This window comes from Carassius auratus, chromosome 26 (genome assembly GCF_003368295.1).
Source record: "Carassius auratus strain Wakin chromosome 26, ASM336829v1, whole genome shotgun sequence".
NCBI classification, from domain to species: domain Eukaryota; kingdom Metazoa; phylum Chordata; class Actinopteri; order Cypriniformes; family Cyprinidae; genus Carassius; species Carassius auratus.
Genome location: NC_039268.1, coordinates 13,774,623 through 13,802,189, shown reverse-complemented (window position 1 = coordinate 13,802,189; position 27,567 = coordinate 13,774,623). Strand labels below are relative to the sequence as shown.

General features: G+C 38.3%; 1 protein-coding gene across 2 annotated transcripts in view; it reads left to right on the top strand.

The window, feature by feature from the left end:
* Positions 1–1,718: 1,718 nt before the first annotated feature.
* Positions 1,719–27,567, top strand: part of marchf4a (membrane-associated ring finger (C3HC4) 4a) — a 45,071-nt gene continuing 19,222 nt past the window's right edge. The window contains exons 1-2 of one of the 2 annotated variants that reach the window (XM_026204344.1): positions 1,723–3,180; positions 3,417–3,738. In XM_026204344.1, the coding sequence (XP_026060129.1) occupies positions 3,457–3,738 (282 nt within the window). In that variant the 5' untranslated portion in view covers positions 1,723–3,180; positions 3,417–3,456. Of the gene's footprint in view, positions 3,739–27,567 lie in introns of both variants that reach the window. The other variant, XM_026204343.1, reaches the window with a different exon arrangement.

Genomic DNA, 27,567 nt, shown 5'->3' with positions numbered 1-27,567 from the left:
TTAGTAATTTTTATGGAAAAAGTGGTAAAAAATTATATTGTTCTTTTAAAGGCAGTTAATTGACTTTTAATATAAAATATTGTTTACCCCTCTGATATTGTTCATTTGGGAGTCACATTGTTACATTTATTGCTGTAAAAACTGACAGGAGGCCATAATTAATTACATTTATTTTTATTAAATGAATATGCAGTACTATATTTCATTAATTAAATTAAAAATTGTTTCTTATTTAATATTTTGCATTTTGAGTGTATTTCATGTTACCAATATTCATATCCAAATTATGGACTGTTTTCTGTATGAAATGTAATATATATATATTATAATTACAGAGGAATGTGTAATTACGTATAGGCCTACTTTTACATTAAAATATTGTTATACTGTATGTATGTATATGTGTATATATTTTTAATTAGTAGCCTACATCTCATTGGAAATCTTGATGGTGTTTGTTTCTGTGTGTGTGGGCAAAACTGTTCTGTCTTTATGTTATTATCACAGTTACTGGATTTTTTTTTTTTTTTAATGAACTTTAAGTCATCATGTAGCCATCTGTTACACCACCTGCATCATTATCACTGCAATTTACAATAACAAACAGAATTTAATAGCTCATAGATTGGTAAACCAATATTATATCATAAAAAAGGTCTAAGGTTAAATGTTTTATTCAAGCCTGACTGGTTTTATTCAAGACAAAAATATTATTTAGCATGACAGAACTAGCATATATTTGATAACTTATGCCAACAAAAGTACATTTGTGACCCTGGACTGTAAAACCAGTCATAAGTTGTGGCTTAGTGGTTCGAGAGTTTAATTTAGAGTTGACCCCTAAGGTTGTGGGTTCGAGTCTTGGGCTGGACTGAGGTGCCCTTGAGCAAGGCACCGAACCCCCAACTGCTCCCTGGGAACCACAGCATAAATGGCTTCCCACTGCTATGTGTGTTCACTGTGTGTGTGTGCACTTTGGATGGGTTAAATGCAGAGCATGAAATTCTGAGTATGGGTCACCATACTTGGCTGTATGTAACTTCATATAAATAGCCCAGAAATATTTGTAGCAATAGCCAACTATACACTGGATGGATCAAAATAGATTGTTCTTTTAAACCAAAATATTAGGATATTAAGTACAGATCATGTTCCATGAAGATATTTAGTAAATTATTTACCATAAATATATCCAAGTTTAATTTTCAATTAGTAATATGCATTCATTTAGACAACTTTAAAGGTCGAATTTCTCAATATTTTGAATTTTTTTTTTGCACCCTCAGATTCCAGATTTTTTAATATTTTCCTATTCTAACAAACCATACATCGGTGGAAGGCTTATTTTTTCCTCTTTCATGTGGTGTATAAATCTCAAATAATGATTAAAAAATAAAATACCCTCATGACTGGTTTTGTGGACCAGGGTAACATTTTATGGGTTAAATCGGCTCTTTAAGATAACAACTGACCACTATTTCACTTTAAGTTTAACAATGTATTTTTCCCAGTGAAAAGTCAGAGCTGCACTCAGACTCAATCATTCCAAAGACTGATTCCTACAGCGGAAATTTATGCTGAAAAATAACTTAAAGTTAATGTCTGCCCAACGTTTACTTGATATCTTCTGCGGTGGAGTTCATCGGGTTTATCGTCTCAGAGGGGCGACGAGAGGAACGCTGGTAACACTGACCTAGAAACACATGCTTGTGAGCAGGTCTCACATGATGAGAGCTGAAACCAAATCCGTTTGTGGTTCGGATGCATGAGAAATGCAGACTACAAGAACGATCTCCTCAGGTTCGAATTGGAAAACTTCACGTTTCAAAAGCTGGATTTGAATCCCACTGTACTCCCGGGCTGTCGAAAGTGAGCTCTTTATTTATTACGTAGTGCAAATTGTAAGGACGTGATTTGCTTGCATCACACTCTCGGAGAGAGACGGGCCCGCGCCTGGGAGCTGTCCCAGCCAACATGGTGCTGAAGCCGCAGCGAGAGCAGCATCCTCCGGCTTTACTGATGATCATCATCATAACATAACATCTCGTGTCAGATAGATCTGCACAACGCGTCGCATGGACGCGTTGGATTACCACGCAAGAGCCACTTCAGTATTTTCCCAGCAATTTGATTCAAAGGAAAGGCGCTGGATGTGACAAAACGACGGACTGTGGATAGCAAAAATATTTCCTCATCGTCGAAAGCGAATCTGTTCCTTATCTGGACTGATTTTCGAAAGGCATGTCTGACATTACACGGGACAGTGAGCTAAACTGCCTTGGGATTTCTGCAACAAGGGCTGGGTGTTTAAGGAGATAGGCTGCCTACACTAACAAGACGTTGGCACCTTATATCTTCAGAAGGGGACTTGTGCGGGATGCATTTGTAAGCGATCGAACCTGAAACATGAGATGAACGCCAAAGATAATTGCTGGATAATTGACATGATTGTGGCTGGATTTGATTTCACGCAACACACTTTGTGTTCACATTAACATCATTACACGGTAGTCGCTTTCGGATGATGTCTAATAAGCGAGGAAGGCGTGAACTGGAGAACAGAAATTGTGCGTGTGGTAGACTACAAATTGTTTAATTATTAGACAAACCCTGGCTGCCGCTTGTTTGGCTATTCTGACGAATAGCCTGCATTTCTGTTTTCCTGCTTTTGATGACTAGATGCCACTGGCAATAGTACCTCAGGCTAGGAGCTCCTTTGTCAGAAGCTGTTCGCGGGAATCCCCGATATTTTTCATTCAAATCGTGTTATTTGTCCGCAAATGTTCGATTTGAGTAGTTTATTGTAGCCTTTATGGCCAGTAGTTGTTAACGCCTTATAGATAATGTTTTGTCAGGTAACCTAAAATATGCTTCACGTGGCAACATCTGAATGAACTAGTTTTCTTGAGGTACTCGAGTTGACTGAATCGCCATTGGGTTATGAGCAGGGATATTAAAGGGTTCCCACTTTTGACAGTTACTATTACATGTGCGTACAATCGTCAGCTTCTCAACGGAAACACTAGCGCGATGATGTAGCTCTTATTAGAATAATAACGGTTGAAAATAAACACCTTCTCTGTGTTCAAACGGTCAGTTTGAGTGAGGTGAGCAGGTAAGCGCTGTTGCTCACGAGACTGAACGGCGGCACAGGTGTCTTTTCTCGTTGGAAACCAAACAGTAAGTTCTTTTATGTGACCTCCTGGAGCCCAGTAACAGATAGCCTTTGCATTATAGGCCGTTTAAAAGCATAGACCGCATTTCCATTATTCATAAGACGGGCACATGTTGTTGGCTATCGGTGTCATTGTATGGTGTTGGGGATTGTTGAGTCGCAGACCGATGCTGCGCCGCCAGGGCAAGCAGAAAGGCCGCTGTTGCGTCTTGTTCAGTGACCTGAAGGTTTTCCTACTCAGGCCACCGGCACCGTCGGCATCGCCACCTGCCTTCACACCCATGAACGAACTAACAACGGAGGGCAATGCGACGAGCAGCGCCACGGAGAGCCACTTTTTAGCCAACGGACATTACCAGCCGGTAGCAGGTGAGGCTGTGGACACACGAGGGAGCGAAGACTGGACTCATAGCGGGTTGGATTCACCGAGGACGCCGGACTGCTGCAGCTCATCCGAGGATTGTTCTAAGGAGAAGCTGGACGAGAGGTTATCTCTGGACAGCTGCACGGACAGTGGAGTCAGGACTCCTTTGTGTCGGATCTGTTTTCAGGGCCCAGAGCAGGTAAGGAGTCCACATGCAGCCACACTTTTTGTGTATGCTCACTGTATGGCGATTGTTTATTGCAGCTATTCGCTCGTACAGCATATTACACTTTTGACAGTTCCACCTGCTGTAATTAAAAAGTTCTGGTGGTGCCAAAATGACACCCTGCAGTGATAAGTTCATTGCACTCTTAAGAGCACTTAAAAATGTAATTACTGAAACTCTGAAAGCAATTATTGTGTCACATTAAATGGTTGAAAACAAAGATTTTGTTATAATAGAACATTTTCACAGACAATTGCACTTCATGAATGTCTATACATATACAGTAAACTCAAAAAGTATTTGGACACTTAAGCTAAACTGTATGTGTGGGATTGCATTGCATGATGAAATGTCAAAACAAGAGCCATGTATTTAAAAAAAAATAAAAATTCTGTGTGGCATTGGATTGCGTGATGAAATGTAAAAACAATAGCCATGCATTTAAAAAATCAGTAATCAGTAATCAATAAATCAATAATCAGTAATCAGTATTCAAAACTACTTAAAGGGTTAGTTCGCCCAAAAATGAAAATTATGTCATTAATAACTCACCCTTATGCTGTTCCAGACATGTAAGGCCTCCTTTTATCTTCGGAACACAGTTTAAGATATTTTAGATTTAGTCCGAGAGCTCTCAGTCCCTCCATTGAAGCTGTGTGTATGGTATACTGTCCATGTCCAGAAAGGTAAGAAAAACATCATCAAAGTAGTCCATGTGACATCAGAGGGTCCGTTGGAATTTTTTGAAGTATCGAAAATAAATTTTTCTGTGTGAGAGAGAGTTCAAATCAAAGCAGGATTTCCGGTTCGCGAACGAATCATTCAGTTCACCAAATCGAACTGAATCGTTTTAAACGGTTCAGATCTCTAATACGCATTAATCCACAAATGACTTAAGCTGTTAACTTTTTTAATGTGGCTGACACTCCCTCTGAGTTCAAACAAACCAATATCCAGTCAGTCTATTGTTCGTTATCTGGCTCGGCTCAGTGTTCATCACAGCAGTTCAGTCAATGTACTGTTTGAGTGCATGAATTACTCTTGGATATTGGTTTGTTTGAAATCAGAGGGAGTGTCAGCCACATTAAAAAAGTTAACAGCTTAAGTCATTTGTGGATTAATGCGTATTAGAGATGCGAACCGTTTAAAACGATTCAGTTCGATTTGGTGAACTGAATGATTCGTTCGCGAACCGGAAATCCAGCTGCTTTGATTTGAACTCTCTCTCACACAGACACGGAAGAGAAGACAATGCTGAATAAAGTCGTCGTTTTTGCTATTTTTGGACCAAAATGTATTTTCGATGCTTCAAAAAATTCCAACGGACCCTCTGATGTCACATGGACTACTTTGATGATGTTTTTCTTACCTTTCTGGACATGGACAGTATACCGTACACACAGCTTCAATGGAGGGACTGAGAGCTCTCGGACTAAATCTAAAATATCTTAAACTGTGTTCCGAAGATAAAAGGAGGCCTTACATGTTTGGAACAGCATAAGGGTGAGTTATTAATGACATAATTTTCATTTTTGGGCGAACTAACCCTTTAAAGTATTACTTAAATCAGAATTTAAAATGTATGAATGCAAAGTGGTATTTATTTTAAAAACAGAAAGTACAAGCTTTTCATTTAACCGTTCACTATAAAAGATATACTGTTCAAAACAAAGATAAAGAAAACACTTGTCACACACACACAGAAAAAAAAAATTATAAATGTGACTATATTACATAATGTAATATTAAATCGGTGGCATTTATTTTGCAATAAGATAGCAAAAACACATTTTAAAGCAAAATGTCTCATAAGAAAAGTAGATAATACTTGCTCAAAACTAATGCAAATGCATTTGGATACTTTCTGAGTGGACACTAGTTGACAGTGTTCATAGTTAAAGGGGTAGGCTAGTTCACCCAAAATCAAATATACCATATTTATTTTCTCATACTGTTCTAAATCTTATGATGCTCCAAATCTGTATTACATATTGTATGACTTCTATGTCAAATAACTATTTTGTCCATTAAAAAAGTCAAAACATTGGATCCCAATGACTTTTTTGAATGAATAAAAAAGCACTCACTTTTTCAAAAATATTTAAATTTTTTCCCAGATTTGACATTATAAATAAAAATCTGACTTCATAATCACCAAAAGTGCAGTTTGCAAAAGTAATGGGAAAAATGAAAAGTGAAGGTAGTTTTGAGAAAAGCTCTCCAGATTCTCTTCCCATTAAACTTGATATTTTGTTATCCAAATGTGTCTGGATACTGCAAGTGAGATTCCCCATCATTGCTGCTGTTTCTGAAGTGATTTGTCTCATAAATCTAACTGTTACCCTGCCCCAGTGGTTTTATGACAGTGACATTTATCCACAGCTAGGTGATTTGTTCTAATGGAATGCACCACATGACTGAAAGGTCAAGAGTTTTAACACAAAACATTGATCAAATATTGAGCAGAACATTAGGCTATATGAATGGCATACGGACACCTCTGTTGACCGGTTTGATGTTTGGCCTTATTTCAACTGTTTGTTTTGAGATCATATGCTGTAGGATAGTTTTGTGTTATAATCATCAGAGAGTTTATCGCTCTGTCTTCTTCACAGGCCAATTTAGCCTGTAAATGTTTGTGAAATTGTTTTATTTTTTCTTTCTTTTCCCCACATTCCATCATTCTCTCGCTCTCAGTTGTTTCCTGTCTCTTTCCTTTTCACTTTTCCCTACATCTCTTTCTCTTTCCTCTTTCCATTACTGTGGGCTGTGGCAGAGTTGGGTGGCTGTGGGCTGATGGATGGGCTTGTGAGTGTAATGAGAGCTGTGTAGAGAGCAGATGGGACTGAGGAGATTCTCTTCGCTCTGACTAAGCTGTGTCTCCAATCCAGACACACACACACTCCCTCTCTTTCTCACTCTCCTCTCCACTGTATGCTTTGACTTTCTCCAGCTGCCTCTCCCTTTTTCTTTCACTTTCATAACCCCAAGTAATATGTAAGAAAGATCTCCTGTTCCCCTGAACTAGTGGTTGTCAAATCCAGTCCCCATGCACCCCTGCTCTGCATATTTTATATGTTTCTCTTATTGCTGCAGAAGTTTTTCTATTATAATATAAGTGCCCTGTGAAGTGGACATCACAGGATATTCCGAAATAATTCAATTTCGAAACGTAGATGTTCCATTCAAAGTGCATTGAAGTGTGCGAGACGTGAATTTAAATTGTATTTATTTACAGAGGTATATGATGTCACTCTTGTCCATGTGTGAAGACATTCCAAAGTGCAAATCCGTGAATGAATGTTCCGAAGTGAGGTAAACTCCAACAGATTTCCCCTGCTCAGGGAGCAGGGAGCAATGAACACTGTGTAGGGACCATGTCATTCGGAACACAGTTCATGCACTGAGCTTACTTCTGACAAGCTGATAATCTGAATCAGGTGTGTTTACAAAGACAGACATGCAAAAAATGCAGAGCTGGGTGTCGCGAGGACTGGAATTGAGAATTGTTGGGAGGGTGAGAACGTTTCCTCTCTTGTGTACACAAAACACGCAGGATCAATTACAGGCTTGGGAAAAGAAATAACATTTTTCTCTTTCTCCATTTGTCCTCTTGCTCTCTCTCACCTACAAAACCACTGAGGAAAAATGCTCTGGACCTCCTATGGTCTCATTTTAATCAGTGTGAAAACAAGAAATGGATTGTCACAGATGCTGGAGGTGATCTGAGTAGCCTATAACTCTTGCACCCTGTTGTGAGAAGCCACTTACATGGACATCATTTCACCTTCATCAGAGAACATAATTGGGCAACATGCCCATGTTATTGGACACGGCACTGTATCTAATGTAGCATTATTAAACTGTATGAAGTGGGCATGTGGCTTCTTAGGATTTAAATCGTTCTTCTGTGTATTTATAAGAAATTTGTCAATGGGGCTACCAAGAGTGTCACTGTAGAAATAGAAAATTACTAAATGCCCTGTGAAAATGCCAAAACATTTTGTCCAATGCAGTTTGGTCTAATTTTAACAAGACCAAAATGACACACACACACACACACACACACACATATATATATATATATATATATATATATATATATATATATATATATATATATATATATATGATGTTGCTTACTAAATCGAAGATATCTAAATAGTATTTATAGACTAAAACGTGGTGGAGAGCTTAGGTGTGAAATAACTTTTTGTCTTCCATACCCAACCTCTTCTAAATGATCACACATTCTTTCCTTCTATTCCATTTGCTCTTTCTCTTACTCTTTTAACTTTACCATTCAGTTCTTTGGTGCTGTAAAATACTGATGATGTAAAGTCTCTGTGTGACCCACATTAATATGTAATTCATATGAAACATGGTCACTCACCAGAAGAAATATAAAAGCTTTAATTTACATTATTTTGAAAGTGTTGTTATTATACGTCAATAGTGAAAAATAGCTTAAACTGACATAGTAAGCATGACTTAAATTCCTTTTAAAGAATCGAATGCACAAGCAACAGTGAATGTAGAATAGTGTGGCCATGCTGTGCCTTTTTGTCACCCCAAAATGAGAGTCAGTGTTTATGCCAGAATAAACCCACGGCATATCTGCACTTAGTGCTCTGGCCATAGGGAACACCGGGGCCAGTCAGCATGTAGGTCAGTTGTCGAAACCAATTTAAATATACAATCATTACACAAAGGAGGAATAGTTCTGGCATTCCAATTAAAAGGTTATTTTGCATATTACATATTACATCATTTTGAATGATTCCTGAATTTGATGTGTGTGTGTGTGCAGAGGAATCGTTCACAATGTATATATAGACATGTATATATATAATACAGTATATATACAGTACAGATATATATATATATATATATATATATATATATATATACACATTTTTTAACCTTTTACTGCAGAAAAAGTGACAGAATAAACATCTCTAGCAAAAAAACATGCTTCAGATTTTCAGCGTAGAGAAAGAAGGCTGATGTAAATGTGCACATAGATGATGACAGTTTGAGCTTGCATGAGAAATATTTACAGTTTTACAACTGTACTCCGGTACAGCTGAGCTCTTCATAATAATGGCAATACAGTGAGAAATGCCCCTCAGACAGATGTGATGCCTGATTAGTGGATTAAACTTGGACCGTGTTTCATTTTTTAAGAGTCGGCACACTTTTAAGTAATATCACGCTGGCAATAGTGTTGATGATCATGTTAAAGGGGCCATATGACGACGCTAAAAATAATATTATTTTGTGTATTTGGTGAAATGCATTGTGTTTACGTGGTTTAAGGTTCACAAAACACATTATTTTTCCACAAACCATACCTTATTGTTACTCCTCTCTGTCCTGTCTTTCTGAAATGCATTGATTTTTATGAAGCTCATCATTCTGAAAAGCATGGTATAATCTGATTGGCCAGCAATCCAGTGTGTTGTGTTCTGACTCCATTTTATTATCTAATCTGACTACATTTTTTACAAACTCAAATGTTTGTTAATTTCTACTTATTATTTAGGGCTGCCCCCTAATAGTTAACTAAATGTTAGTCGACGAGAAAAGCCTTAGTCGACCACCTTTTTTTAGTCGCTTAGTCACAGAAAAACAAATCCACAAGAAGTGGTGAAGTCATGCGTTTTGCGACAAAAGATTGTTGACAGCTGCTCTATGTGGTAATACTGTATACAGTACATCGGGCATGACATCCAAATTCAATTCAAATTTGGATTATCACCTGAAACAAGTAAGTAGTAGCAACTTCACATGGCCGCTCGCTCTAATGTTAACCTATAAAAAAGTGCAGAATGAGGAAGCGCACACCAGTGTAATAGCTTTGGTCAACAGTTCTGTTTCATCACGGTCTGTGAACTTGAGAGCGTCAAATAATAAAACGAAACTCTGTTTATACTTGACTCGGGCATAAGAAATACAGTATAGGCCTATCTATAGAAAGTGAAATGTCTGCTTTTAAACTAACCATTTCAGATGGAATACAACCAGTGTTGGGAAGGTTACTTTGGAAATGTAATAGGTTACAGATTACAAGTTACCCTATTTAAAATGTAATAGTAGTGTAACTTTTTTAATTACTTTAAAAAAGTAATGTAACTAATTACTTTTGAGTACTTTTTGATTACTTTTATAAATTTCTAATGAATGTTTATTTGCAACTGTTAATCATCTTCCACCATTTACACCAGGCAGGTTTAACCTTAAAGTAGAGCTCAATACTGTCAGACTTTCACCATCCTTCATCACTTGAATTAAGATGATCACATTTGAACACATCCACCACACAATCAGACTTTAGTACTGCCTTTTACTTCAATGAGATCTGAAGTTCAATGCAGATTTAAAATCAAAAGAAATAGTTTATAGATACTGTTTTTGAAACCAAATCTTTCATTATCCATCCATCTCTCTCATGACTTTAATACTGAAGATTTTTATTTGACTTTTACCATGTTTTGTAAGTGCATTTTTTTTTTGGCAAATGAATTACCACTTGTATTTATTTTTACTACAAAGTCCATGGTTAAACCACGCTTAGTACCATACCATAGGCTACATAAATTTTCCTAAGGGTTGTGTTTTTGTATGCACTAGCTCCCCCTAAACCTATGATAAAATATGATGATTTGTCTGCTAAATTACAGCTGTAACATTACAATAGATAATAATGACGTCGTTTATACAGTATTTTGAGTGAGTGTGAGCAATGTGCTGCTGTTGCTTGACTAAAAGACAAAACTACATTAGCATATTTACAGATGAGACTGACCTATACCTGAAACCCTGAACAGAAGTGTCGCTTCTGCTCCATCTGTGCGCTTACACAGTTCACTCCGGTCTCTCTCTCGCATTGAGTCTGATCCAAACCGTTCGGCGGAGGCGCAGAGAGCGCGCGAGCCCAACCATTGCCAGTCACGACTGCCAGTCATGAATCATTGCCGATTCATGATTTATTAGAGATTCGGAAATAATCGCTTTAGTATATTCGGCCTGCAATTATACAATAACAATATTTAAGTAGAGGGCCAAATCGTCTGCTGGGCCACCGGGAATAGTCCCGGTTCTCCCGATGTCCAGTCAGCGCCTGATTTCCACAGACACGCAGGACGTGCAGGATTCATATTCAGTGAATCATATTCATATTCATAATGCCACCCAAATGTTCACGCAAAGAAAGAAGCCGTGGTTTCAGTAACCGCAGTTAGTGTTGAAGCAGTCATGTCAGGGAGATGCTGTGTATCTAGGCGAAAGCAAAAGCACTTTATTTGGCCTTCTGAAAGTAGATGCATTTAGGAATCTTTAAGATTACTTACAACAGAACAGCAACACATTTTATGGACAACCATATATTGAAATGTAACAATGATTCAATGATTCACTCTTAAAATTATCTACATAATTAATTCATTTACATTTTACATTTTACATTTTACATTTACATTTAATCATCTAGCAGACGCTTTTATCCAAAGCAACTTACAAATGAGAACAATAGAAGCAGTCTGGTCAACAAGAAAACAACAACAGTGCCATGACAAGTCTCAGTTAGTCTAGTATATAATTCATAGCCAGGTTTTATTTATTTATTTATTTATTTTATAAATGAAAACACAAGAAAAGTAAAAGTGCTGGTATTAGTTGGTTAAGTGCAGGCGAAAAAAATGAGTCTTTAGATGTTTCTTGAAAATGATTAAAGAATGTTGAGATTGGGAGGTCATTCCACCAGCTGGGCACAGTCCAGGAAAAGGTCCGTGAGAGTGATTTTGAACTTCTTTGGGATGGCACCACATGGCGTCATTCACTTGCAGAGCGCAAACTTCTGGAGGGCACATAAGATTTAACCAGTGAGTTTAGGTATGTTGGAGCCGTGCCAGTGGTCGTCTTGTAGGCAAGCATCAGTACCTTGAATTTGATGCGAGCGGCTACTGGTAGCCAGTGTATGAGGAGTATACAATGAGGAAAGGAGTAACATGAGCTTTTTTTGGCTCATTGAAGACAACCCTCGCTGCTGCATTCTGGATCAATTGCAGAGGCTTGACAGTACATGCAGGAAGGCCTGCCAGGAGAGCATTACAAAAGTCCAGTCTGGAGAGAACAAGAGCTTGGACAAGAAGTTGGGTTGCTTGCTCTGACAGGAAGGGTCTAATCTTCCTAATGTTGTATAAGGCAAACCTGCAGGACCGGGTCATTGTAGCAATGTGGTCTGTGAAGCTTAACTGATGATCCATCACAACTCCTAGGTTTCTGGCTGTCCTCGAAGGAGTAATGGTTGATGAGCCCAGCTGTATAGAGAAGTTGTGATGAAGCAATGGGTTAGCTGGAATCACCAGGAGTTCTGTCTTCGTAAGATTAAGCTGAAGGTGATGGTCATTCATCCAGCTAGAAATGTCACTCAGGCTGAAATGCGAGCAGCTACCGTCGGGTCTGGGCTGGAATGAAAAGTAGAGTTTGGTGTCATCAGCGTAGCAGTGATAAGAAAAGCCATGCTTCTGAATGACAGATCCTAATGATGTCATGTAGATGGAGAAAAGAAGTGGTCCAAGTACTGAGCCTTGAGGAACCCCAGTAGCAAGGTGGTGTGACTTTGAAACATCACCCCTCCAAGACACACTGAAGGATCTGTCAGAGAGGTAGGACTTAACCCACAGGAGTGCAGTTCCAGAGATGCCCATCTTTCTGAGGGTGGACAGGAGAATCTGGTGATTAACAGTGTCAAAAGCAGCAGACAGGTCCAGTAAGATGAGTACCGAGGATTTTGAAGCTGCTCTTGCTAGTCGCAGGGCTTTAATAACCGAGAGCAAAGCAGTCTCAGTTGAGTGCCCACTTTTGAAGCCAGATTGGTTGCTGTCCATTAGGTTGTTCTGTACAAGGAACATAGAAAGCTGGTTGAACACAGCTCGCTCAAGTGTCTTTGCAACGAATGGAAGAAGGGATACCTACCGGTCTGTAGTTTTCAAGAAGCGCTGGATTTAGAGATGGTTTCTTGAGCAGTGGGCTTACCTGAGCCTGCTTGAATGCTGAGGGAAATGTTCTAGAGTGAAGAGAGGAGTTGATAATGTGAGTAAGCGAAGGTATGACTGAAGAAGAGATCGCTTGAAGGAGGTGAGTGGGGATCAAGTGGAAAAGTAGTAGGGTGATTGGACAGGAGAAGTTTGGAGATGTCCATCTCTGAGAGTAGGGAGAAGGAGGAGAAAGAGAGTGCGTCGGTCATTTTGAAGTTGTCCTCAGTCTGCGGTGTGGAGAATTGGTCACTGATGGATCTTGTCTTATTTGTGAAGAAAACTGCAAAGTTCTCCGCTGTAAGAGTCAATGGAGGAGGTGGTGGTGGCGTATTAAGAAGAGAAGAGAAAGTCTTGAAGAGTGTCCTAGTGTCACAACAGCTGTTAATTTTGTTGTGGTAGTAGGATGTTTAAGCCGTGAAGACATTTGCAGAGAAGGAAGAGAGGAGAGACTGATACACACTGAGGTCGGTAGAGTTTCTTGATTTCTGCCATTTCCTCTCTGCAGCCCAGCTGGCCACGCCTCACTATTTAGCAGATCGGAACTGGGCAGTCCCACGATAGGCAAACGCAAAACCAAGCGCCACTTTCAGCACGTATTTACCAGGGTAAGACACACACAATTTAAACAAAACACTTTCCTAGCAATGACGATCACACAGTAGTCTAATGTTGCACCGTCTGCAACACTTCATCGGCATTTCACACACAGCACTTCAGTGGTTTCAGTCCTACCTGACTGATAGAGTTGAGTATGTGGCCCTGGGGGGAGCCAGGTCGAGGCCCCATACAGTCACATGTGGAGTGCCTCAGGGTTCGGTCCTCGGCCCCACCCTTTTCTCCATTTACATGCTTCCCCTGGGCCACATCATAAGCAAGCATGGAGTTGCTTTCCACTGCTATGCTGATGATACTCAGCTCTATGTCAGGTTGGACCCCACATCCCCTACATCATCACTCCCCACCCTAGCTGCCTGCCTGGAGGAGACAAAGTCATGGATGACTGACAACTTCCTTCAGCTAAACAGCTCCAAAACTGAAGGTCTCCTTATTGGGACCCCACACCAACTCCGATCCTCCACCCTGACCATTTACTCATTTGCTGGCCATGACATTTCTCTCACATCCTCTATAACAAACCTGGGGGTTCGATTTGACCCCCATCTATCATTTAACACCCACATCCAACATATCTGTAAGACTGCATTCTTTCATCTTCAGAACATCTCCAAACTCCGCCCCTCCCTCTCCTTTTCCGATTCAGAGAAGCTGGTTCATGCCTTTGTCTCCTCCAGGCTGGACTACTGCAATGCACTCCTCATCGGGATCCCTGGCAGGAGCCTGCAGAGACTGCAGTACATTCAGAACTGTGCTGCCAGGGTTCTGATGAGGGTGCGTAAATCTGAGCACATCACACCCATCCTCCATAAACTTCACTGGCTTCCTGTTAGGTTCAGGATTAAGTACAAGATATGTCTCCTCACCTATCAGTGTGTCTACGGTAGCGCACCATCGTACCTCCAAGAACTCATCAATAGGCAAAACCCAACCCGACATCTCCGTTCCTCTGATAGCCACCAACTCCTGGTCCCCAAGTCCAAACTCCGCACTATGGGAGATAGGGCCTTCCAGGTGGCTGCACCTCGATTGTGGAATACCCTCCCCAACCACCTAAGGATGCCACAATCTATTGAGGTTTTTAAAAATAATTTAAAGACTCACTTATTTTGTATTGCATTTTCTTAATATAATTCTGTTTTAATGCTGTTTTTGACTGTTTTTATGTTCAGTTATTTTATCTGTGCCCCTGTAGCACTTTGAGATGTGTTCTTCATCTGTAAAGTGCAATATAAATAAAATGTATTATTATTATTATTATAATGAGAAAACGACACAAAACACTCACAAGCTGCTGTCCTTCTCTGTTGCTTTCAAAACAGCTAATTAAGTACTGTCACTGGCTTTGGCCACGCCTGACTATTTAGCAGATCGGAACTGGGCAGTCCCGCAATAGGCAAACGCAAAACCAAGCGCCACTTTCAGCACGTATTTATCAGAGTAAGACACACAATTTAAACCAAACACTTTCCTAGCAATGACGATCACACAGTAGTCTAATGAGAAAACAACACAAAACACTCACAAGCTGCTGTCCTTCTCTGTTGGTCGACTGTTTCTTCAATTCCTGATTGAATCAGTGTTTTTGAATGATTTTAGCAGCTACTTGATTTGCTCCTGAATTAATTATTAGTCGTTTTGAATGAATCTGTTGAGTAACTTTTAAATACAATGTAATTACAATCAAGTTTGTTGACTTGAACTGACTGTTGTAAATTTAGTGTTGGTAGGCCACACAACATGCAATTTATAGTCTGTTTATAAATAGTTCTAGTTATGTTCTGTATTCAGAATTTATCATATTTAGTGTTTAATTTTTTATATAGTTTGTGTTCCTTATCAATGCTTAGTCATATTTTCCAAAATCTTACTTTACCATGGGAGTTTCTAAACTTTTGGAGGACACTGTAATATGAAAGGCACATTTGTAGTATATGCAAGCAATTTCTAATACATTTGGGATTGTTCTGTAGGCTGTTTTTGAGTCCCAGTCAATCCTTGACTGCAGCCACTTTTACCAACTATTAACAATGCATCCTTCTCTAGCAGGGTGTGTGTGTGTTTAATAGAAAAAGATCTAGGCTAAAAAGAATCACTTAAAATTTGCATTGCAGTACATTTTTAGAAAGCACATTACACACAGTCCATTAAAAAAAAAACCTGCACCTCTCTCTAACTGTCTTATTTTTTCGCCACCTTTCAATTATGCTAATGACAGAAAATATTATTTATTTTATCACCGCTCAGGGCTGTTTACAAGGATTCTCTATTTCATTTCTCTCCCTCTCACACTGGCCTAGGCTTGCTGTCTCTTTTCCTGTTTCTCTCCTTATTTTCTGTCCCTTCATGCCTCTTTAACTCACAAAGTTGACATAGGTAGTGCATCCTTCTCATTATAAAAACCATGCTCGGTTCTTACCGAGAGCTCGTTTCTTTCTGCTATTATGAATCAGCTGCTGTGTAACGATAACCTAACATCCAACGCAATAAACTGAGCCTGTGCTCACCACCGAGGGTTATTAGGGTTATGTATAAATGATCAGCCATTCAGATTGTATTGATAGTTCTGCTTTAATACCACAATTAGATAAAGTGGCCTCTTCTCCCACTCTGACGAGTCGCACTTTGATCTCCCATCACACATCTCTGGTTCACAACATATCATTACAACCCCAAACCATCAGTGGTTATGTATAATTAGTGTAGAACAAATCAAGTGAGTCTGAATTTACTCGACAAATGGATGTACATTCAATTCCAAAATCTCCACATCCCCGGATTAGACTTATTATAATACGTCAAATGAAATCATAGGGACTTTACGCTGGGAATTAGATGCATTCAGTTTTTAATGCTCTGCAGTATGGATATTTTATCACTGACGAATCAGTCGAGTGAATCTGAATAGCAGTGTCTGCATTTAATACAGGTTTCATAACTGTGGAACTAAACTGCATCAAAGACGCAGATTTCTCCAAAACGAATGTAATCTGTTTAGAGCAGATACTAGTGCTGAGATTAAAGCCTGACATGGTAATCGTTTGCTCATGACGAATTAAATGACACACACATTCATACTGTGTTTGTCAACCTGGAGTCTTGTAAGAAAATCTAATCCTCTCAAAGAGAGAGGAAGTGACAGAGCAAACAGTGTAAATGGCCTTGACACAGAACACACAGTACACAAATAAGCATAGCAGTGGTTGGATAAGTGGGTCAATAAGCAGAAGAGTGTGGATTTTTAAGCAAAATCCAGCTGTTTTTCCATTGTAAAACAATTTGTTGTGTGAATGCATACTTTTAACCTAGAGGTGTGTTCTCATTAAAACTGGTTTACGTAAATTTTAGTAATCCTTTTTATTAATGGACCTTGACTTTTACGTACATATTGCAGCTTCACATAACAGGAATAATACGTTTTTACTGTATATTCATGTAGAACACACTTATTTTAATGTTTGACAAAATTTCACAATGTTACTGTTCTCTTGTAGTGCAGAAGAGACTTCTTTCAAAAAAAAATAAAAAATAAAAGTACTGACCCCAAATGTTTGAATGATACTGTGAGTCTAGCTAGTATTTTATCATAGCAAAGATTTGACCATGAAGATTTTCTTTTTAATACATTTTAAATTATTATTCCAGGTTTCACTCAATGAATACATGTTTCATAATGTTGATTATCACAAATTTTCATAAACTCAATTTTTGCTTAAAAATAAATGCACAAATGCTTTCAACTGCACCCAGAATATTAATTAAAGCAGAATCTCTACGGACTTGTAAAGATGCATATACTGTTTATACTATGTTGAATGCTTAAATCTGATTGGCTGATGAACGTTCTGAGGTATGCAATTATTTTCTGGGAAACGCACAGCGAACGTAGTTCCAGGCAGCTCTCTTGACTGCATCACAGATCTGTAACAGTTCTGTAACTGTAATAACGGTCACACAGTTTGCATAAAAAAGTGTTGTCAGCACTGCCCTGGTGATTTTATCAGTTAGCCTGTATAGTGTAGCAAATTAAAAGCTACACATGACATTTCCCACTAGCGAAGAGACAGCACTGTTTAGAGACGCAAAGAGGTAGCCTAAATAACACAAGCGCTCTATCTCTCTCTCTCTCTGAGTTTCTCTCTGTCTCTCTCGCTCTCTTTCTAGTAACTTAATTAATAACTGCATTACAATGCCATCAGTGGCTCAAGCCTCCACTACCAGTTTTAAAATTAAGTTTTGGAACTAGCAAAAGATATGCGGAAGAAATAATCCTACTCACAGTAGTGATTCAGGTACAAAAACTGCATGAATCCCTTTAAATATATAATTTGATCTATGTTTTGAGGTGTGGTAACCGTAGTATAAGCGGAATAATTGACTCCGGGCCATTGAATTATTAGAAAAATAATGCACACCGCTTTGCGGTGTGGCCACTTCACCTCCTCGGGTGTTCATTATTTTTCTAATAATTAAATGGCCCATTGTGAATTATTACTTACTAAATGTATTGTGTCATTAAATTGCATAATGCTGTTACATGTAACTAATTACTGTCCAACACTTGTGGTTGTGTCTGCATCTGAATGATCACTCAAATGATGCCTGCTAAATAAAAACCCCAAAGCATATCACACACTTATTAACCCCTTCCTTCAAGTATGTTATATGTACTTCATTATAGCGAGAATCTTGACTCTTCTACATGAAGGTAGACAGCTGTAATGACCATGTGAGATATCACCATATCATTACAGGCCTGTATTATTAATTTGATGGAAGTATAAGCAGCTTCAAAACACATACGGAAATGAATGACAGTAGCAGCAATAGCTCAGAGTGCCGAGACTGTCAGAACGGATGGAAACACATTACAGAAGCTGGGGTTTAAATGTTCACACATTGCCAATGTGTCAGAGATAGCAAAGGCTGACAGATAGGAGGTGAGAGGTGGAACCTTGACAAGGAGAGGATGTGGAAACACTCTACCCTTTTCTTCTAGAGAGTAAATGTTTCTGATTTAAACTTGAATCTCGATGTTAATACAGAGTATTGATAAACAGATATACTTTACATATAACTATTTTGAGATTATCATATGTATATCCGCTTGGTCGATCAAAGGGATGGTTCACTTTCAAATAAAATTTTGGTATGTTTTAGCTTACCTCAAGGGCATTCAAAATGTACGTGTCTTTGTTTCCGCAGTAGTTTCCATTTTTGTCTGTGACTCGCATAATGGAGGTCATCATCTCAAAGAGCATGCACAGAGAAGTCCAAATTAAACAATTCCCCATCGTAAGTACACATTGATGACCTAAGACATGAAACGAGCGGTTTGTGTAAGAAAATGAACAGTATTTATATAGTTTTTGACTCTTTTACACAACCACGTCCAACTGATCTGAGGGCGTGGGTGCTTCCTGCTGTGTGACGTGTGCACAACTGTTAGCAGCTGGTCTCTCAACTGAGGTTGTTGAGACCCTCCTCCAATCCAGAGCTCCCTCAATGAGGAAACTGTATGCCTTTAGGTGGAAACTCTTCACCTCATGGTGCAGAGACCACCAGTTAGACCCAGCAAACTGCCCAGTTGGTACAGTTCTGGAGTTTCTACAGGCTAGGCTCTCTGCAGGGTTGACCCACTCCATGCTGAAGGTTTACGTGGTGGCCATTGTGGCCTACCACGCCCTTCTCGATGGCCAGTCTCTGGTAAGACACCCCCTAGTTACACGTTTCCTCCGCGGTGCGCTGAGGCTGAGACCTCCAGTACGGTCCTGTATTCCCCCGTGGGACTTCGTTGTAATGTTAGAGGCAATGTGCAAACCCCCGTTTGAACCCATTCAAGATATTTCAGACAGACATCTTACACTTAAAACCTCCTTTCTGTTGGCTATCCCCTCTCTGCAGAGAGTAGGAGATCTTCAAGCCCTCTCTGTGGCCCCCACTTATCTTGAATTTGCACCTGGCATGACCAAAGCGTTCATATACCCTTCAGTGGGATATGTTCCCAAGGTTCCCTCTGTTACACCACGACCTGTAGTGCTGCAGGCCTTCTGTCCTCCTCCCTTCTGGGAGCCCGACCAAGTGTAGCTAAACTGAAAATGTTAGAGCGCTGGACGCATACGTCCACAGATCTGCCCTGTGGAGAAAAACTGACCAATTGCTTGTATGCTACAGTCCCCCCAAGAGGGGTTCTCCTGCTTCTAAGCAGACTATTGGTCGTTGGATAGTCGAGCCTATCAACGCCACCTATGAGTCCTCTGGTCGTCCCCTACTGTCGGGAGCCAAGGCTCACTCTACTTGGGGTATGGCGGCCTCCAAGGCCTTCCTAGCGGGTGTATCCATGCTGGACATCTGCAATGCTGCAGGGTGGTCCATGCCCTCTACGTTTGTTAAATTATATGGCCTAGACATGCCAGTCACTCCAGGCGCTTCTGTCCTCCTGTCCTAAGCTGTGCTCTTCGGATACACACTAGGCAGGGGTTTGGTAGTCTGGCAACGTTGGTACTCGTTCTCCAAAGCGCATTTGACGCAGCTTGAGTTCCTGAAGAGGAACGTCTCTAGGTTACGTATGTAACCCTAGTTCCTCGAGGGAACGAGACGCTGCGTCAAATGGAACGCTGCGGCAAATCCTCAAGGAACTAGGGTTAGATACGTAACCTAGAGACGTTCTCTCTTCACAGCAGTTCAGTCAGTGTACTGTTTGAGTAAATGAATTACTCCGGGATATTGGTTTGTTTGAACTTGTTGAGAGGGAGTGTCAGCCATGTTAAAAAAGTTAACAGCTTAAGTCATTCGTGGATTAATGCTTATTGGAGATGTGAACTGTTGCAAATGATTCAGTTTGATTTGGTGAACCAGTTAAATCGAATGATTAGTTCGCGAACCGGTCATCACTACACTGCAGTGTTCTGAACTCGCTCACAACAGACCCCGAAGAGAAGACTAAGTTGTGAAGTTGTGTGCGGAACAACCAATCAAAACTGACTATGTCAGTTGACCAATCAGAACACAGTATGCTACCAAAAGGTGTGGTTTAAGGAAACTGAATCTTTTGAACAGCTTTGCGCGAACCGTTTGGGGATCTCTGAGAATTGAGGTAATTTTAAAATGATATTTTGACAAAATGACAATGTTTTTTAACCTTGAATGGATTTAAACCTGTTGTACAGGATTTATAAACAGTGATAGTGATAGGAAGCTTAGAATTTTCATCTTACTGGCTCTTTAAATTTACAAAATGTTTATATTCAAGTTTGTTCACAGTGCATTAATTCATGTTATTACACGGCTCTATGGAATACAGTTGCATCTCAGTAAATTAGAATGTCGTGGAAAAGTTAATTTATTTCAGTAATTCAACTCAAATTGTGAAACTTGTATGTTAAATAAATTCAGTGTGCACAGACTGAAGTAGTTTAAGTTTTAATTTTTTTTATTGTGATGCTTTTGGCTCACTATTAAAAACAGCCAATTCACTATCTCAACAAATTAGAATACTTCATAAGAGCAATAAAAAAATTTTTTTACTGAATTGTTGGCCTTCTGGAAAGTATGTTCATTTACTGCACATGTACTCAATACTTGGTAGGGGCGCCTTTTGCTTTAATTACTGCCTCACTTTGTTTGTGGCACTGCTGAGGTGGTATTGTTTCTCATTTTCCTCATGACAATACTCCACAGATTCTCAATGGGGTCCAGGTCTGGGGAGTTTGCTTGCCAGTCAAGCACACCAACACCATGGCCCTTTAACCAACTTTTGGAGCCTTTGGCAGTTTGGGCAGGTGCCAAATTCTGCAGCATTCCAATATATTGTCATTTTACTGAAGTCAAAACAAATTATTGACAAATTATAAATTTTACTCAACATTTCCATCGACTTCCATGAGGCCAAGCACTAGATATTTCACATCAGCTGTTTATATTAAATTAATGAATATTAAATGAATATTGACCTCACTAATATTGAATGATTTTAATATTGAAATGTAAGAAAAAAAAAATTCTGATACGCTGATAAAACTACATGGTGGCATGGTAGAGTGAGATAAAAGGTAGGTAGTTTGCCTGTAGTTCTGCTTTCTGTAGTTTTCTTGTCAAATTATGCCTGGATCATTTGCCACACTGAATTGCAGTAGGTGTTACAGTATGAGCAGAGAAGTGATGTGTGAGTGAATGTGTGAGCATGTGTGGGCATGCATGTGTGTGTTATATGCCATTATGTGCCTGTACAGGAGCTTAAGAATAGATGATACAAATTTGCAAATATGAATAGATTTCAAATTTGAATCAGCTGTCAAAGGGAGTAAATAAATCAACTATTATGCAGAAATATTCATGAATGATAACCTGAAACCAGTTGATAAGCACTAGTGTGTTGTAACCACTAGTGTGTTGTAACCCAGAAATGTGTTGTAGGTCTGTTCTGATGTAGACAGCAGTGAAAAAAAGCAATAGTAATGCTACAGGCGAATAATAAAATGCAAGATAAAGATGACAAAGGATGACAAAATAAATAGTTTCATTAACTGGAGGTAAAAGAGAAAAACGCTTTACATGTTGACATCAAAGAGCAAGGGGATTATGTCAAATTCTGAAATTCACAAAAAAGTCACAAAAGTACGGAAGTTCTAAGCGGCCATGCATTATATTTTTTTTTCTTCTTGTTTTCTCGTTATAACGACTTAATATTCTTGTTTTCTCGACATAACGAAGTTCGTTTTCTCGTTATAACGACTTCATTTTCTCGTTTTCTCGACATAACGAAGTTCGTTTTCTCGACATAACGAAGTTCGTTTTCTCATTATAACGACTTAATTTTCTCTAAAAAGTTAAAAAACTGCACCAGCAGGTGGCACTATAGACCTGAATATAACTGATGGGGCGTTGTACACTATCCACTTTACTGCGGACCTTCCTCATGATCGCTATAATTTGTGCAGTCTTCATTACTGACATTTAATTAATTCATAAATGTTAAATGATTGAATCAATATGAATATTTTGTGTATTAAGTTCCTGCTAGATGCATGAGTTTCACCAACGCGTTCTGTGTCATAAAATAACTGCTTATCAAAACCAAGGTTGATGTCACTGTATTCTGTTTATCTACAGTAGGACGGGATTTAACGATGTAGGCTGATGTGCTACTTTTCCTTATTACTAATCTTTATTGTTAACCATATTGATGAGAAATGTGATGTATGTGTAAAATCCATAGGCTAATTTAATTCAGTTTTGTTCTATAATGTTGTAATCGTTTTTTTCTACACACACACACACACTACACGTAGTCCTATACATGGACGCTCTTTTCAAACAGAAGCTTGTAACACACATGATATCTGCCGCATCATATAATGAGTACTACAAATTACAAATTATATATAATTTCATTTCAAATAAAGGGAAAATGAAAAGTGAGTTTAATCCAAGCAGCTCTAATTTCGCGGTGTTGCCATTTAAACATGTTAATTACAAAAACAAAACGTTCATTGTACTGTCTCTGGAAAAATCAACAGTGATTGATCAGCCTTTATTTATATACAGTATTCTAGACGTTATTACCTAGGCTAAGTTAAATTTGCTGAAATATAGGCTACAGTAAGAGCGCCTGCATGGTTGTCCATCAGATGCCTGTCAAAGTTGAGTTCGTTACTATAGCAACAGTAAAACTGTCATGTCGTTATAACGAGAAAACAAACTTTCGTTATGTCGATATAACGAGAAAAATAAGTCGTTATAACGAGAAAACGAACTTCATTATGTCGAGATAATGAGAAAAATAAGTCGTTATAATGAGAAAACAACTTTCGTTATGTCGAGATAATGAGAAAATTAAGTCGTTATAACGAGAAAACAAAAAGGAAAAAAAATCATAATGCATGGCCGCTTAGAACTTCCGTACAAAAGTCACAAAAATAATAGTTAAAAAAATAGCCAGTTTACCTTATAGACTTTGGCTTGTCCTGCTGTTTTGTGTTGTATCAGCACTTGTTATATATCTGGTTCCTGAAACAAGATCCACTGACCAAAATCACAATGGGTTGTGAGCAATTGACTGCAGGGACAATAAAATAATGAAATAGTGAGACAAGATAAAAATCCATTCAACTAATCAATATTTTATGTATTTATTTATTTTATAAATTCAAGTTTATTCAAAGCTCTGAAAGTACAGAAAACTTTTGCTATGTTCCCTTATGTTTCTGTTACCACCTAAATGGACAGTAAAATGCACTTTGAAACAGTGATAAAGGTCAATCTAGGAGAACACAAAGATACACATGTTTTGAACAGAGCCTCTTTACATTTACACCAGCCTTGAATAGTCTGGCCCAAGTCTAGACTGGAAAACAGTCTGGTTTTTATAAAGAGGTCTGCAGAAATACTGATATGACCTTAGACACCAGGCTCTTCAACGGGTTTCCTGCAGGGGCCAGAAAACTTGCATAAGATCCAAAATATCTGGATGTCTTATTCCATTTTAACTATTTCTTTATAACTTTTTAAAGGAATAGTTCGCCCAAAAAAAAATTTAATTGGAAAAATGTAGTCACCCTTAGGCCATCCGAGATGTAGATTAGTTTGTTTCTTCATGGAAATGTATCATTACATCACTTGCTCATAAATGGATCTGTTGCTTCAAACCATTGCGGGTGACCAAAATACCAGTCCATAATCCATAATAACACTTCCTCCACAAAATGATGGATTTGTTCCCAACAAACACATCTTATCACTTAACAAGAAACTAACTGAACAAATGAAAACAAATAAGATGTTTTACTTGTTGTAATCAGGGTCCATAAAAGCAAACTCTTCTGTTCATTCTTCTTTAATGGTTAAGTTCTCATCATCTGTTTCTCTTTTTTGAATGACACTTTGTCCTTGTCCTCAGGAGCTGGCAAACTGCTGTCTCATCTCATTTTTGTCTGATTATTTGTCTACAGCTAAATTATTTGCATATACAGATTTGATTAAGATTCAATCAAATATGTAGGCTTAAATGTATTTGAGAAAACTAGTGTATCTGAACTGTTGCCAGACAAGTTTTGAACACGCTCACTCCAGTCTGGATCTGGACCACAGATTGCTAATTGATGACCTCAGCATGCCGTTGAACTCACCGCTGAGTTATCTGATGTATCGAGCAGCATAGCAATTTCATCTAAATCAACTGGAGAGTCATAAAAATAATAGACTTTCTGCTAGGTGTTTCTTCACCTTTCAAGCGAAACTGTAGAGCTATAAGCGAGTTTTGTTTTCTTGAAAATAATAGCTCTCATTTCAAAGGCTGCGCCCTCCAGAGGTCGCATGTGTTGGTTGCATATGTCATCGAGGATGTCTTATTTCAGAAAACTAACCATTATAAAACTGAATGCTATTCCTTGTGAGGAGTAAATTATTATAATTTCTTTCTTACTTTGGAATATAATTGTTACTTTTTTCAAATGAAGCAAATTTAATGTATGCAGCCAACAAATGTGACCACCGGAGAGCGCAGTTTTTAAAATGAAAATGGGAAGCGAAACATACACTCACAGAAGTGGGGTCATGTATCCCTACCTAGATCTTAAATGTAATGATGTATCCAAAATTTAATCTCAGAAAACACAACAGCATTTGCTGATGCATTTAAGGACAGATTTACTAACAGGCCAGCACAAACTGTCTTATGGCATTAAAATAGTAGGGTTAGAAATTACCAAAAGAAATGCAGTGAAGAATTAGTGCTGAAAAGGCATGGACACAGTTATTTTTGCACCTGACCTTACTGAATATGCATTTGCAGAAGTTCCCTTTCAGATGCAAAATTTATGAGAGGAGAGTATTAAAATGAATCATGCAATGCAATTAACTAAAGTTTGTGCTCCTCAAATTACTGGTATTTGCACTATTATTTAACGCTCAAAAAAATCATGTCTTAAATTATTTTGCACTTGAAATGTTGCTAGGAGGAGGTACCACAGGGAACAGAAAGTGCGCGATAGAAGCAAGATAATTTTTTCCACATGTATAGTATTCATTTATTTGGAATGTCAGAGGAACACACATTACAAATCCTTACACTAATTTGCACAGCGCTTGGTAGATTGTGGTCATTATGGAAATGAGATGTTGCATCTGTGTTCTTTAATTTGTGCATTGTCAGTAAATTACCCACAAAAATGTTCAAACCCAATGGTGCGATTTTGGAATTGCGCTATCGTACTACTTTGCCCTGTTTAGTAAAATGGCCCTTTGTCACTTACAATGAATTCAAGTTACATTTTATCAGGTTATTAGTATAGAGAAGTTGAACCTTAGTAATTACTAGTACCATGCTCACTTAAAAAAGCTATGCATTAAAATCCAAAATTATGTACATGGAACTTTTACACTATATTTTACATGTTCAAAAGCCATAAAACACAAAATTTATAAGATTTATTTTCCCACTTGATTTGTGTCAATAAGAGTAAAACTGTAAACTGCAGCAGTTTGTACCTGGAGCTGCTTGAATGTGAGCCAAATCGGGACTGTGTTTTCAGCAGTTTGTCCTGTGCATAACCCTGTGCATGTAGAACTAAATGAGTGTGTCAGTTCAGTGAGGGACATCAAGCCGACTGCTGGGAACTATACTCATTAGTGCTGCTCATCAGAGCTACAGGGCAAGCAGTGATCTGCGTTTTCTTACAATGCTTAACTTGAAGGCAGTTTGAGTTGCCATCCCGATCTCTCCCTAAATATCTCCTTCTGAGAACGCAGTATGTAAATAATGCATACTTTATGCTGATGGAAATTCAGTACCCCTTATAAAGGTGCTAAACTGAAGCGATCTAAAAAAGACGGTGGAGCGAATCTGATCAGCGCAGGAAGGTAATTTCTATCAGTGCCATAGGGATCAGTTTGACTCAACTCCAATCAGTGAGCAAGTCCCAACACACTGTTGCCAGGGACCAAACAGATGCTTTTATTTGATCATCCCTCATTATGGTGTGTATGTATATGTGTTTGTAAGGCCAAATGATAGATGCCGTCATTGTGTCTGGTTGCTATTTATAAAGCAATGAATTTGATATGTCGAATGTTCACTTTTGTGTAAATATAACCGGATAGATAGATACTTCGCACTGGTTTAATGAGCTCAAAGTAAACACGCTGGATTAGGCAACTATTTGTCACCCACGCAAATCTCACTAGAGGAACGTTTGAAACGTGTGCTGTTTTGAAACATTGTAAATATTGCTGTGAGGCTTCTGTGAAGATGTTTTGACATGCAGCACTTGAAATGTTTAAGCCTGTAGTAAGATGTGTGATTTTGAGGCAGTGGGTTTGTTGTCTCGGTTTATGCATGATTCACATGAACTGCAAAACAGTAATCAATCAAATTATGTCCCTATGCTGCTGGAAAGGAGAATTTGGAGTTTTTATTATCTATTGAAGTCAAACTGGACACAGTTTTTTAACAAGATGTGCAAGACAATTAAACTATATTTCCCAAATTAATGTTCCATGGGTAAAGCTTTTGTGAAGGTCACTGGGGCTTGTCCCAAGTAACTCTTAAGTGGTCCTCATTAATAATTTGTACAACTAATGGATGGGTCAATGGTGTGACACTCATGTTTTGGACTGGATCTATTAATTCGTTAAAAAATACTTTAATAATCCAATTCATACATAAAATGGCTTCAGCATACCTCTTCTATGATGAGCATGTTTTTGAAGTCTCAATTAATATTTGTTTTGATATTTTTTGGGAGGCATAATGTTAGGATGATACAACACTGTCCTGCCATAATAATAAAGATGTGGGAACTGCTACACTGCTTATTTGAAAAACTTGCCTGGAAATATCAGACAATTTGACCTTTTTTGTTGTGAAAAGGCAAGGTTAGCTTAGGTTGTGAAATGTCAAAAATGATATTGTCTCTCCAAAATGTAATATTTAGGAATTTATAATTAATTATATTTTTAAAATAAAAATAATTGTAAAAGAATAAATAAATAAATAAATAAATATTTTAAATACATTTTTAAATACTGATTAAAGAAATTCTAGAAAGTCTAGAATTGTATAAAGCACAACTCACACAGACTAAATAAATAGATAAATATTTTAAATACATTTTTAAATACTGATTCAAAAAATTCTAGAAAGTCTATA